We start from the raw sequence: 15,120 nt of genomic DNA, 5'->3' as shown, positions 1-15,120 counted from the left end.
ATGTTTCCCAATCGATTGGCCAGACACCGGGGCATGGTTCAATGCAATGGCTGCCACATACACTTTGAGCGTGGAGGGGGCGCGCCCGCCATTCAGCAGTTCCTGCAGAAACATGAGAACTGGCGCAATTTTGCATTTATAGGTTCTAATTTCTGAGATAGGCTCTAACTTGAGAAAATACAAGAGACAATTACGAGATACGAGAGACAATTTCTGAGCATAAAGGCACATTGTGGAAAGGGGCTCTTTTCTCTGAGATCATTCTCCCCAGCCAGCACAGCTGGTGGGGCCCAGATGGGTGTCACCTGGGCTGTCTAACTGGGGCCCAGCCAGTTTTGTCCACAGTTTCCATGGAGGCCCCACATGGGTTAGCCCAGATGAAATGAACACTGCTCAGTGTGCACATTACAGGCTGTTAAATGTAACACAGAAACATGCTGGAGTTAATGAGATAATAAGATGATAACGAGCAGAATCACCGAAGGACAGAGGAACAACAAGAACTACAACTTCAGCCACAGCCTTCGATGAAATCAACTGAAGATAAAAGACATTAAATCTCTCAAGATCTGATTAAACATCTCCACAAACAGCATTACCAGCTTCACTTATTACTAACCAGATTGACTTTATTTCTGACATATATCTACAAAAGTTGTTATTGAGAATTACCAGAGGTTTAGATGTTGATGATTTGTTGAAAATAAATTTGGTTTGATGTCACCGGAATATTACTAGGTGACAGGTTACCCTGCTAGAAATTTTACGTTCACAGAACATTCTTAGAACGTCCCCACTGGTATTAAGGACGTTGTCTAGAAACGTTCGCAGAACATTCAGAGACGGTCACGATGTGGAGTTCTTTAAAGGTTGGGGGACGTTATTTGGTGGACCTTCAGGGAACATTCAGCACATTCTGGGAATGTTTAGGGGACTATTACTATAGGACGTTTATATAACTTGCCAAATGTCCTCTTTGTCTCGCACAACCATAAAATAACCAAAATAGAACGTCCCCCTAAACTCATATCGGGAACGTTATTAAATAACCAACAGAGGACCATGGGGGAGTGTTCTGTTAATGTCCCAAATATCCTCTTTGTAACATTCTTATGTGACCATTAAATTAACCAAAATGGAATGTATCCCTAAAGTCATATAAGGAACCTTAAACTGCACCATTTATGTCACCTTTAGAGAAATTTTAGGCAAAGTTGCACAAGGTCACGAGCAGAGGTGGGAAGTCCAGGGGTCAGAGAGTAAAAGTCCTGCCATATTTTTATTCCACCCACTGAAGCATTAATGAGATAAATAAGTGATTAATTGAGTGATGATTGACCATTATTGAAGACACCTGATGATAACAAGCAGAATCACCAAAGGAGAAAATCACTATTTTTAAGATACCATCATCGAGGTCAGGGTTTATTTTAGTTGAGCTCTTGACCCTTGACTTTTTAATATTAGATTTTTCTGGCTGTTTTAACTGTGTTTCCAGAACATGCTTGGTAGCAGAAAATGCAAGAAAATGTCTGATCAGATGAGTTTAGTTATTTTGTGATCGTGATTCACTAATTCTCTCCAGAAACTAAACAGTGTAATAACTGTTAGTTTTGTATTAATTAACGTTCTTTTTTTATTTACTTTTTTCTTTTTCTTTTTTAAAATTCATTATACAGACAGAGTTTTGAGTACTGTCTTTTAGACTTACACAGACATCATGAATCAGCGTATGAACCCCAACAATGGTGACGATAAACAAAAATCTTTTTTGTGACTTTTGTGATGCTCAGAGTTAATCTGTTTATCTGAAAATTTTTTCACCATTGTTGAGGTTCATATGCATAATCTTGATGTCTTGAGTCTGCATGATTTTGTCTGAATAATTTCTGCACAATGATAAAAAACATTCAAAATATCAAAGCAGGACAGGATTTTACGCATTAACATAGAACTACAACAACATGAAAGAAATACAACATTCATCTTAATTACCTTTAAATAGCTTTTTTTTTTTGTAAGACATTTAAGAAAAAATTGTTTATGTTAGTCGATTTAACACTAATTTTCAAATCAATTTTTTGAGCAGGGACATTCTGAAAACATTTCCAAATAAAATATGGTTCCCTAAACGTTCAGAGAACGTCTTGAATGTTCTGTGAAGGTCAGCCAAATAACGTCCCCCAAACCTTAAGGGGCAGTTTCCCGGACAGAGATTAAGCCTAGTCCTAGAATAAAATGGCCCTTTAAACCAGATTAACAGAAATCTGCTTTCTCTGTCATGGTTTAAAATAGTCCTAGACTTAGTGTAGTCCAGAGTTTAATAAATTGATTTCCTGGAAGAAGACTAGAGCTACTCCAGGACTAAATTGAGGCTTAAATTAAACCTACTGTACCAGGAGGCAGGTTTAACTTCAGATTAACGTTGTGTTTCAAAGAAGACACATGTATTAATTGGATATATATCGATATTGATATACACTGTATGTAAACATACATACATGTATATATATATATATGTAACGGAGGCCAGCTAGTAGTTGCTGTGCGAGTAAAACCCACTCCTCTGATCTGCGATTGATGCTAGGGGTTGCAGCCTTTAGCCTCCTTGTTAGAGCGTCTGACTCCCACACCGGAGACCCGGGTTGGAGGCCCGCACATTGCGGGGCGAGTAGGAACGGGGTAGAGGGGTTTTTACTTAATCTGTGTTTCAGAAAACCAGTTTCAGTAGTGCTGTTCACTTTATTTAAACAATTTATTTTGATTTAACACCATTGTTTCTGGTTCAAATGTGATTGCTTCATGTTAAATTGACTTCAAATGGTTACTAGAACTCACTTGATGTTTTCATTTTGAAATAACATGTTTCAGTCAAGTAAACCAATCAAACAGGACTTTCACTTCCCATCATGCTTTGCACCGGGCTGAAGTGGGAGAGTAGATGATAATATGGAGAGACTTCTTACTGTTTAATGTTCTATTACGTAAATGTTTTTTGTTATGTTAATGTTTTTTGGAGATTACTGTTGTGGTGAAGTGAGCTTGTGCTTGAGTTGAGGACCTGCTAACAAAAATTGCCTTTTTTATATAATGAAACAACCACTATGATAGTGCTTTTTGATCAAACCTGTATAATTTCTAGACTGCCAACTCTGATTATCACATGTGTAAATTTATGTTTAGTTTGTTGCTATGTAAAGACAAAACAAAAGCACTAATAATCATAGGATTATTACATATATATATAATTAATCTTTTTTCATCTTTTTTTTCACAGCTGATGTATTTTGCTTGCTTTAAAAGAACTGTCTCTTGTTTAGTAAAGGTTTTTTTTTTTTAAGACAGGGTAGGCCTTAATCCAGATTAGTTAATTGTGGTTTAAAAATGGTTTTCTGAAACACAGATTAAGTACAGATTACTAAAACCTGGACTATGGAGTCTTGAATTAAAATAAACCAGATTAATTTAAAACCAACTGTGCAAATCTGAATTAGCATGAGAGAGGTTGCCTGTAAAACATGGAATGAACCAAGAAAAGCTTAAAATTGCATGGAACTCAGAAGCAAATCCAGGGAAAACAATGGCAGCAAAAAAGACTCCAATATAAAAACTTAACTAAACAAGAGACATTTATTTTCTAGCAAAAAAAGAAATGCCTGAAAATCTGTTTGTAATGAATTCTTTTTAAATAGATGAATTCTATGTATGTAATAATCCTATGATTATTAATGCTTTTGTTTTGTCTTTACATAGCAACAAACTAAACATAACTACTTACACATGTGATAATCGGTGTTGACAGTCTAGAAATTATACCGGCTTGATCAAAAAGCACTATCATAGTGGTTTTATATATATATATATATATAGCAATTTTTGTTAGCAGGTCCTCAACCCAAGCACAAGCTCAACACTTCACTACAATGGTACTCACCAAAAAACACTAACATAACAAAAACATTTACATAATAGAACATTAAACAGTAAGAAGTCTCTCCACTTTTTCAACATTTAATCTCCCAATTCAAAGCATGATGGGAAGTGAAAGTCCTGTTTGATTGGTTTACTTGACTGAAACAAGTTATTTCAAAATGAAAACATCAAGTGAGTTCTAGTAACCATTTGAAGTCAATTTAACATGAAGCAATCACATTTGAACCAGAAACAATGGTGTTAAATCAAAATAAATTGTTTAAATAAAGTGAACAGCACATATATATATATATATATATATATATATATATATATATATATATATACATAGGCCTATGTATGTATACATACAGTGTATATCAATGTCGATATATATCCAAGTAATACATGTGTCTTCTTTGAAACACAACGTTAATCTGAAGTTAAACCTGCCTCCTCAATTTAGTCCTGGAGTAGCTTCCTCCAGGAAATCAGCTTATTAAACTCTGGACTAGACTAAGTCTAGGACTATTTTAAACCATGACAGAGAAAGCAGATTTCTGTTCATCTGGTTTAAAGGGCCATTTCATTCTAGGACGCTTAATCTCAGTCCGGGAAACTGCCCCAAAACCCCTTTACTGTGAAAAATAATCTTTTAAAAAACAATCAAATGACTTTCAGCAACAGCTGCCAAACTTTTACAAAAACCTTTTACAGATATTTTCTGAATTATTATTAACAAAACACATTCACTGTAAAATCTTGCATTGAACCATAAATAACACACATGCAAGACTGTTAAAAGTCTGATCTTTGGTTAAAATGTTTAATATTAAGTTTCATATGCCAATAAAGTGCTGTGATACTGTAAACAATTTTATCAAGCCATTATGCAGAAAATGTTTTGACAAAATCATGCAGACTCACACAGACATCAAGAATTAGCATATGAATCTCAACAATGGTGACAATTTAAAAAAAATTCAACTCTGAATGTCACAAAAGCAGCTGTTTCTTGTCACCATTGCTGAGATTCATATGTTGATTATTGATGTCTCTGTGCACCTAAAAAAAACAAAAGCTCAAAACATTTTCTGTATAATCAAATCAGAATAGCAGGTTGCTACAATATTGATGCAACAATATCACAGTAAATCATGTGAAATTAACAGTTAATATACTCAGAGACTTGACATCAAGTGATATCACCGACTCTGGCCACTTCGTCACGATGATATCATCGCCAACAAATGCCGAAAACTTTCTGATTAAACTTTCTCTTGCATTTGTTACCATAACAAACATGTATCAAAAACACACACAGCAGTCTGAGAAAAACCAACGTGAAAAAGTCAAGGGTCAAGAGTTCAACTAAAGCAAGCACTGATCACCATAATGGTGACTTCAAACTTTTTTTCAACAAGACATCAACATCTAAACCTCTGTTAACTCTCATTAAGAAGTTTTGTATGAAATAAATAAAGTCATATTGTAATAAGTGAAGATGCTGAGATCTTGAGATATCTGTTAGTGTTTAATGTTCTGTTGTTGCCAGTCATTTGGATTAAATTAGGAAATACCTGTAAAATAACAGCATTTTTTAGCATTTAAAGAAAATTACTTTTGGCACTTTATTTTTACTTTATATGTTACTTTATATTTTACTTTATATTTTACTTTGGTTTTTGTTTGGCAGCGGTTGCTGCCAGTCATTTGGCTGTTTTTTTATGATATTTTTTTAAAGTGAATGTATTTGATCATAATAATTCAAGAAATACCTGTAAAATAACAGTGTTTTGTGGATTTAAATGAGGATATTTTACTTTAATTTTATGGGGTTTTTTGGCTGCCATTCATTTGACTGTTTTATCATTTAACTGTTTAGTTACAGATTATTTTTGTAATTTTACATACATTTGTATGTAATTTAAGAAAACAGAAAAAATACTGTATAAAAAATACAGCATTTTTTCTGTATAAAATGTGAATTACTGTAATTTTTCAATAATGTCATAATACTTAAAATAACAACTTAATAACAAGTTGTTAATTTACATATATTGTTTGTAATTCTACAGAGTTTTGAGTATAATTTAAAAGAAAAGAAAACAACCATAAAAAAAATCAGTTATTTTCTGTAAAATTAGGATTTTTTATTTATTTTTTTTTTTACAGTGTGCAAATTGTTTTTTTTTTTTTGGAGCTCTTGCGCAAACCAAAGCCAACAACATGTGCACCCAAAACATAACTATTAAGGGCCTAGCAAGGGACATTGGCAGTATATAAAGTATTATACGATACTGTAAGGAAATCATGCCATCTGATGCACCAGGAAGTGTCATGTTGGAGTGACATAAATCAAAGTTTGGGGTAATATTAAATAGCTATTTTAATTTAAAAAATAAAACTAATCCCTGAAATAACATGTTGAACAATAAAGTCAGAAATCAAGTAAGGGGCAATATTTGCCCCATTAAAAAATTACTTTCAGGGTCATTTTTTACCTTTATACATGCATTTTTTTCCCTAGCTCTATCAAATCTTTTATGTCAAATTCTAATATTTAATCAAATTCAATCAAAATAATAAGACGCTATAGATAGTTACCAATTAAATGAAATCAGTACCAACAAATCTTTGCAACATAAAAGTGGTACAGAAGCTCTCATCTGAAGTGGCATTAGATGTAAATACATGGACTGTTTAATACAGCTCAGAGGTATACACAGCAATTGAAATTGCACAAATAATGTAATATTTATATTTGTATTTATATGTTATATTTGTTGATAATGCTGATTCATTTAGAAACAATGAAACAAAAGTTAATAATAACTGTCAAGTCAAGTCAAGTCAAATTTATTTATATAGCGCTTTTACAATTGGTAATTGTTTCAAAGCAGCTTTACATATTAGAAGCACAGAAAAAAAGGGAAGTGGTTAAAAATAAGCTGTACAAACAAGCGTGGTAATATGTAACATATTCAAGATGGTGCTACATTAAGCCAATGTCGGCTGACTCCCAGGGGTGGAAAAAACCCCTAGGAGAAAACCCAGCGTGGGAAAAAAGTCCTAGGAGGGAAAAAACCCCTTGGAAGATATATATAATATATGTAAATGGATATGGAGATCAAAATCTGAATTATACATTTTTATTATAGAGATTAAAAATAGATTATATATATATATTTGTAAGCGGATACGGGGATTTAAAAATCTATGCAGCCAGAACTGGATCTGTAGGCCCATTGTCTCCTGGGCTGCGTTGTAGTCAGGTCCAGACACAGGTTCTCCATCTGATCTGGATACGGCCTGGATCCAGCACCCGGAAAACCTCGGGATAAGCAGAGAGACAGATATTAGCGTAGATGCCATTCTTATTCTGATGTACAGGTATATCTAGTGTTATAGGAAATGTTCTCGGTTCCGGCCGACCTAATTATTGCAGCGTAACAATCCTTTAACGGATTTGAAAAATGTTAATGTATTGATAATGTGTTATGTGTATGCAAGAGCAAAGAGATGTGTTTTTAGTCTAGATTTAAACTGACAGAGTGTGTCTGCTTCCCGAACAATGCTAGGAAGATTGTTCCAGAGTTTAGGTGCTAAATAGGAAAAGGATCTGCCGCCTTCAGTTGATTTTGATATTCTGGGTATTATCAACTGGCCTGAATTCTGAGATCGCAATAAACGTGAAGGACTATAATGCATTAAGAGCTCACTTAGGTACTGGGGAGCTAAACCATTTAGTGCTTTATAAGTAAGTAGCAAGATTTTAAAATCTATACGATGTTTAATAGGGAGCCAATGTAATGTTGACAGAACTGGGCTAATATGGTCATACTTTCTGGTTCTAGTAAGAACTCTAGCTGCCGCATTTTGGACCAACTGTAGTCTGTTTAAAAGCCGAGCAGAACAACCACCCAGTAGAGCGTTACAATAATCTAGTCTTGAGGTCATGAATGCATGAACCAACTGTTCCGCATTTGTCATTGAGAGCATATGTCGTAATTTAGATATATTTTTTAGATGGAAGAAGGCGGTTTTACAGATACTAGAAACATGACTTTCAAATGAAAGATTGGTATCGAAGAGCACACCCAAGTTCCTAACTGAGGACGAAGATTTAATGGAGCACCCGTCAAGTGTTAGAGAGTATTCAAGGTTTTTTCGTGAGGAAGTTTTTGGTCCAAAGATTAGGATATCAGTTTTTTCTGAATTTAATAATAAGAAATTTCTTGTCATCCAGTTTTTAATGTCAGCTATGCATTCTGTTAGTTTTGTGAATTTGTAGGTTTCGTCAGGGCACGAGGAAATATAGAGCTGAGTATCGTCAGCGTAGCAGTGAAAACTAACACCATGCTTCCTAATTATCTCTCCTAAGGGCAGCATGTACAGAGTGAAAAGCAACGGTCCTAGTACTGAGCCTTGTGGTACTCCATACTGAACCTGTGATCGATACGACATCTCTTCATTAATTATTACAGACTGATAACGGTCAGATAAGTACGATTTGAACCATGCCAAAGCAATTCCACTAATGCCAATATAGTTTTCAAGTCTTTTTAAAAGAATGTTGTGATCGATAGTGTCAAAAGCAGCACTGAGATCTAATAACACTAATAGAGAAATACAGCCACGATCGGATGATAAGAGTAGATCGTTTGTAACTCTAACGAGAGCAGTCTCAGTACTATGGTACGGTCTAAATCCTGACTGGAAATCCTCACAGATTCCATTTCTTTCTAAAAAGGAACACAGTTGTGATGAAACTGCCTTTTCTAGTATCTTTGACAGAAAAGGTAGATTCGAGATTGGCCTGTAATTTACTAAATCTCTCGGATCTAGTTGAGGTTTTTTAATAAGAGGTTTAATAATAGCCTGCTTAAAGGTTTTTGGCACGTATCCTAGTGTTAACGATGAATTAATTATATCAAGAAGTGGACCTACGACCTCTGGAAGCATTTCTTTCAGTAGTTTAGTCGGCATTGGGTCTAACATACATGTCGTTGATTTTGATGATTTGATAAGTTTAGATAATTCTTCCTCTCCTATAGCGGCGAATGATTCTAGTTTTACCTCAGGGACACTACAGTGCACTGTCTGAAGCGAAACTGTAGACGGTTGCATGTTTTTAATTTTCTCTCTAATATTATCAATCTTGCAAGTAAAGAAGTTCATAAAGTCATTACTGCTGTGCTCTATGGAAACGTCAGCAGTTGAATCTCTGTTTCTAGTTAATTTAGCCACTGTGTCAAATAAATACCTAGGATTATGTTTGTTTTCTATTAAGAGATTTGAAAAATAAGTAGATCTAGCATTTCTTATAGCCGTTCTGTACTCAATCATTTTTTCTTTCCACGAAAGGCGAAAAACTTCTAGTTTTGTTTTCTTCCAACTACGTTCAGCTTTTCTAACAGCTCGTTTTAGAGCCCGAGTGTGCTCATCATACCACGGCGTTGGACTGGTTTCCTTAATCTTCTTAAACTGTGCCAGAGCAACCAACTGTAAACCTACATTTTCCCCATATACGCTGATGGCCTATCAATATAATTTTTGCCAGAATAATGTTTACGCCACGTCGGAATTACCCAAATTATGGGATTCCGAATTTCAAAACACATTCAAGTTCTTGTAGAACTTGTAATTACACTTTTCTGAGAGGTTTTTTTTATCCTCACCTTTGTTTTATCTGTTAATGTTTTTTAATGAATTGTTAATTTCAAACTTTAGATAAAAATATTTGTGGCTTATGTTCAGATATTTGTATTATATATTTACACATTATCAGGATTAATGCTTCACAAATGAATTGTAGAAATGTGAAAACACTTAAAACAAACATTTCTCAGGAATTCAAAAAAAGTTTAAAATAATATAGTATTTTTTAAAGATCTAGTATTAAAATTATATTATTATAAGCATTAGTTATGTAATGTTTCCAAAGAGTGAGTAAAATTTACTTAAAACAGAGTATTTTTTAATTAAAGCCACCAAGAATTGTGTTTCTGTTCTGTCACATTTACTTGAACCAACAGTTTTTATAGATAAGAATGCAGCAAATGACTGATGAAAAAAAAACACATATATGTGGCAGGACAAAAATATTGGAGTCATTGCTTGTCTTTTTTCATCTGATTGCTCTGATGTTGACCTGATAATAAAGGTCTCTTAAACTCAGTGGTCTATAGTTAACACACCTATAAATAGATTTATGTACTTTCTGCAAAGTCTTGCGGTGAGTAAAAAAGACTTTAACCACAATATCTTCTCCAACATACATGCCAAGTTTTGAAGAATAAAAGTGTATTATTATGACAATTACAAAGCAACTGTAAGGTTTATATGTAGTATGTGATCTAAATGTCTGCAGAATGTGCTGAGTGATATTCCTGTAATACATTTGGAGTTACCACCTGTTTTATTGCTGAACACTGCTAGAGAGCACAACAGGTGACAAAACACAGATTTCAGTGACAAAGTGATGGTAAGGAATCAAATTAATTAATTTCTGTTAGTTCTTGCACTTACAATAAATGCCTATAAGTGAAAAAGTTATATTTCTCTGCCTGTTTCAAGGACATGATTCAGTGAAAGATGTGTGTTTATGTCAGGTTTTGCATATACTCTACATTGTTGGGACCAAATGTCCCCACAAGGACAGGACATAAAACTGAAATTACCTACATTGTGGGGACCAGTCAACATACAAATTTATTTTTAATTAAAATCCCAAAATGCAGAAATATTTCTGTGGTAGTTAGGTTATGTAAGAGTGTAGAAAACATCATTAGTTCAATATAAAAACAATAAAACTCGATAGAAAGTCTACATTATAGAAAAACAAACGTGTGTGTGGTTGTGGGTGTGTATTTATTGTGGGGGAGGGGAGGGAGAGGAGAGTCTCATTGGCTTAAGGAAATATCTGCTTCCTTAAAGAGAACAGAGAAGCTGTACGGGAAACCTATATAAACTCAGCTAATGTTATAGACTGACACTCTTTCCCTCTAATTTCATTTGAACGTTCTTCTGCGCACTGTAAGGTGAGTCTCTGTTATTTTATCCATCTCTAACATTTGAGCATGCCATAGATCTTCAGAAGATCTCACTCATGCTGAGCAGCCAGACAAAGCCAAGAAATCAGAGCAAGAAGCTAGATAATATGCTTGTGTACTGGAGGTTCCTAGAGTTAAAACTAACAGACTAAGTGGCTCTTGCCTAATATGATAAAATGCTGTTTTTGTTATTGTAGAGATTATGAATATGTTTTGATGTCTTCTTTATGGATCATTATATGATGTTTTATTAACAAAATTCGGGAGGAGCAAGTTCAGTTAATTAACCTAATTAGCACAGGTGGAGAGCATTCAGATAATCAGCTCAACCAATGTCAAAAGGTATAAATTCAGCAGACTGACTTCTGTTCATCTGAGAGTTTATCAGCATCCCTCCTCCACCCCATCTCCTCACTTATAGTTCTATCTACTTTTACCACACTGGGGGGAGCACTCTGGGTTCGGGCCAAAATTCCGAGCTCGGAGCCCTCTCCCTGGACAGCACGCCAAATACGCATAACTTTACTCCATTTAATTATATGGATATGTGAACTCGTGAATGATCCATTTTAAATTTTTAAAGCATTGTAATGTCAAATGCTCAAAAAAGTTTTTATTAGGCCCCTAATTAGATTTTTATATCATTAAGCACATGCATTGTTTATACCTTCAAAGCATACACTTTTAAAAATAAAGGTTCTTTATTTGCATCTATGGTTCCATGAAGATGCTTTAACATTCATGGAACCTTTCCATTACACAATAATACACTTTATAGTGGAAAAAGGTTCTTTAGATTTTTAAAATGTTCTTCACTAAGAAAGAAAAATTTTCGGTAACACTTGAACACATATTCACTATTATGAATATGACTTTTCCCTCAATAAACTCTGTATTTACTGCTTATTAAACTAAGGTAGCTGTTTTAGTGGTTAAGTGGTTAATTGGGATTAAGGGATGTAGAATATGGTCATACAGAATAAGGCACTATTATGAGCTTTATGAGTGCTAATAAACAGCCAATACACAGGGTAATAAGCAACTAGTTAAAAGTGATAATTGTTCCCCATACTCAAGTGTTACCAGTATTTCTTTTAAGAACTGAAAGGTTCTTTGCAGTTCTAAAAAATGTTCTATGTTTTTGGAATCTTTATTTTTAAGAGTGTATCACCACATATTACATATTACCATCATACATCTGGTGATACTGTATATACATGTATGGAGACCACAACTCATTTTAGAAATACAGAACGTCCTAACTCAGTCCACGTTCAATCCAAAATCTTTTTTTGGCAGGAAAAGTATAGAATAGTTCTTTAGACTAGCAGAAAGTATTTTTACAGTTGTGGAGGGTTTCAGCTGTTAGGTGTTGAAGCTGAAGAGATTCTTCAAGAGGCAGCGAGTTGACTGTCAGCTGTCTCGCCTTCTGTTTTTGGGTGCAGACCACTTCCTACAAAGGAACACTAAAAAAAGAGCACAAGACAACTGCTTCTCAAATTCAAACCCTTAAACACCTAACATTTCTGTGGGTATTGACGCTTACACACACCCATGCACACCATCCGTCTCTCTTTCACAGTATCCCAAGACAAATTTAGACCTGCTGCAGGACCAGTGACTGAATACAAATTGTTTCCATTAGATTGAAGGCAGCGACACCCCCTCCTGCCACCCACAGGCATCTTCACCTCCACAGGGGTCACCACAAAGAGACCAGCAAGATGTCTGAGTATGTATTGAGTTACATCATCATGATGTTTGTGTGCTGTGAAAATGATTGTATCAATCAGTCCTCGACCACTAAACTCATCAAATACATTTGGCGTCAAGCTCCAATCAGATGATCATTTTGTATTCATTAAGATACACACTAGAATACATGCCTAAATAATACAATTATAAAAAGCACAATGCTTTTTCTGGAGATCCATCTTTCATCCATAATCATCCCAGTCACTGAATGATATACTGTTCTGAGCTCTCTGAAAATGTAAACATTTGCTTTCTGATAGGAAAAAGATGACGTCCAGCCGTAGGCACCATTTGAAGGTATGGTCATCTCTTTCTTCATGAGATCTGAGCTATATAAACTGTCAGTGACTCTCTTGTTGATTACTGTCTATGCTTCTTCTCGGTCTTTGTGCTTCAGAGCTTGTTGCTTCAGATCGCTCATGGGCTTTTGGAGGAAGAGGCAGCGGAGGCAGAGCAAGAAAAACAGCAATACATGGAAGAGAACTGCCCTGCTCTCTCACTGCCTGGAAGCATGCAGGAACTACAGGTACACACACACACACACACACACAGATTCAAGCTGTAATAGAATCACATCATGCTTAAAAGCCCATTCACACTGCACCACCAGATGTCGACCAACAATCACAAGATTACAGTACGTCACTTCTCAGACTTTCCACAATCTGTCGATTGAACATGTTCAATCAGTGAATACAAGCACCAACCATCGGCAACAGATGTAGACAGGAGTAACACACTGATCCGAGAAATAAAGTGTCAAAGTGTCACTACAAATTTGCCATTAGATGGCTAATGTCGGTGCAGTGTGAATTGGCCTTACAATCACACCGTCTTATTGTATTGCAGGTATTGCTGTGTGATGTGCAAATGTGCAAAAGTACAGATGAATAGGCTATGTGTGAAAATGTGTGGAAAAATTTGCATGTATCTTTGTGTAAAGGAACTGTGTAGGAAGTTGCACCAGCAGATTGATGCCATTGATGAACAAAGATACGACATGGAGACCAAAGTGGCCAAGTCAAATAAGGAGGTACTTAATTGTTCTGTTCTACTTCTAGAAATGTATTTAACTTTTGTAACTTCAACAACCTAAACTTTTTTCTTGATCTCTTGAGATTGATGATCTGAAGATTAAGGTTCAGGACCTGAAAGGTAAATTTAAGAAACCCGTTCTGAAGAAAGTGCGCATGTCTGCTGATGCCATGCTGCAGGCCCTGCTGGGCTCCAAACACAAAGTGTCTCTGGACCTAAGAGCCAACCTCAAACAGGTCAAGAAAGAGGTCAAGGAGGAGGTGAGCACACATTATTAGCTTTTAAACAGAAACATGCAATAACAATAGTCACATTTTCACTTTTGGAGACATTTGACAGCAAAGGTAGTCAGTTGTAAAACATTACAATGTTTCAGTATAAGATAATAAATGACAAAGTAGAAAAATAAAAATTTCTGTATGCTAAAAGTTAAGAAAAAAGCTAATTACTACAAGAAGGCTTGTAGTTTTGAAACATTGTACTTTTTCTGCTGCTACAGGAGAAGGACGCAGTGGGAGACTGGCGTAAGAACATCGAGGATAAGTCCGGTATGGATGGCAGGAAGAAGATGTTTGAGTCTGAGGCCTAAATCTATTTTTCTTCAACATTTCCATTCAGTGATTTATTTGGTTAGCTTGTCTTAATTCTTGTGGTCGTCAGGGTTTTGAGAGATAAAAGTGGTAATGTTATCTATTGCATGACATTATGTTACAGGTGGTAAAAGTAATGTACCATATGAAGGAGGTTTTGATGTATGTGATGGTTGGTTGTGCAGCTGAGGCTTTAAATTGGTAAAAAATGGCCCCTTGCAATTAGACTGTATAAATTGACTTTGGTCAGTAAAACACATTTAAATACTCAAAACAGTATTGAGAGGAGTTTGCTGTAAAAATAAAAATAAAAATAAAAATAAAAATAAAGTACAAATCAAAGACTCAAAGTTTTATGTTCTGCTGATTTTAGACCAACATTATTTCATCTTCACCAGTCAAATGTACACACACTTTATTATCTACACCTTGCAAGTACCAGGATGGACCCCCCTTTTGCCTTCCGAATTGCCTTAATTCTTCATGGCATAGATTCAACAAGGTGCTGGAAACGTTCCTCAGAGAATTTGGTCCATATTGACATGATAGCATCAGGGAGATCTTGTGGATTGAGAGCTGGTGACTGTGGTGTGGAGGTCATTTGAGTATAGTGAACTCATTATCACGCCCACAGATTTACCACGGACCATTCTCTGTAAACCCTAGAGATGGTTGTGCATGAAAATCCCAGTAAATCAGCTGTTTTTGAAATACTTAGACCAGCCCCACTATGCAATGTTCAAAGTCACTTAAATCAAATTTCTTCCCATTCT

At 35.2% G+C, this 15,120-nt stretch overlaps 1 protein-coding gene across 5 annotated transcripts; it reads left to right on the top strand.

The window, feature by feature from the left end:
• The first annotated feature begins 10,812 nt into the window (after positions 1-10,812).
• LOC125264997 (troponin I, fast skeletal muscle-like) lies at positions 10,813-14,689 on the top strand. 5 transcript variants are annotated; one of them, XM_048184877.1, is made up of 8 exons: positions 10,851-10,955; positions 12,413-12,495; positions 12,613-12,699; positions 12,983-13,019; positions 13,120-13,248; positions 13,666-13,755; positions 13,841-14,017; positions 14,257-14,689. In XM_048184877.1, the coding sequence occupies exons 3-8, from the start codon at positions 12,692-12,694 to the stop codon at positions 14,344-14,346; spliced, it is 531 nt and encodes a 176-aa protein (XP_048040834.1). In that variant the 5' UTR covers positions 10,851-10,955; positions 12,413-12,495; positions 12,613-12,691; the 3' UTR covers positions 14,347-14,689. The 5 variants fall into 5 exon arrangements, with proteins under 5 accessions (XP_048040832.1, XP_048040831.1, XP_048040833.1 ...); XM_048184875.1 differs by lacking the exon at positions 12,413-12,495 and having other exon boundaries at positions 10,813-10,955; XM_048184874.1 differs by lacking the exon at positions 12,413-12,495 and having other exon boundaries at positions 10,814-10,955; positions 12,550-12,699.
• Positions 14,690-15,120: the final 431 nt, after the last annotated feature.

This window comes from Megalobrama amblycephala, linkage group LG3, assembly GCF_018812025.1.
Source record: "Megalobrama amblycephala isolate DHTTF-2021 linkage group LG3, ASM1881202v1, whole genome shotgun sequence".
NCBI classification, from domain to species: domain Eukaryota; kingdom Metazoa; phylum Chordata; class Actinopteri; order Cypriniformes; family Xenocyprididae; genus Megalobrama; species Megalobrama amblycephala.
Note: the sequence above shows the minus strand (reverse complement) of the source record. Positions and strands in the feature narration are given on the sequence as shown.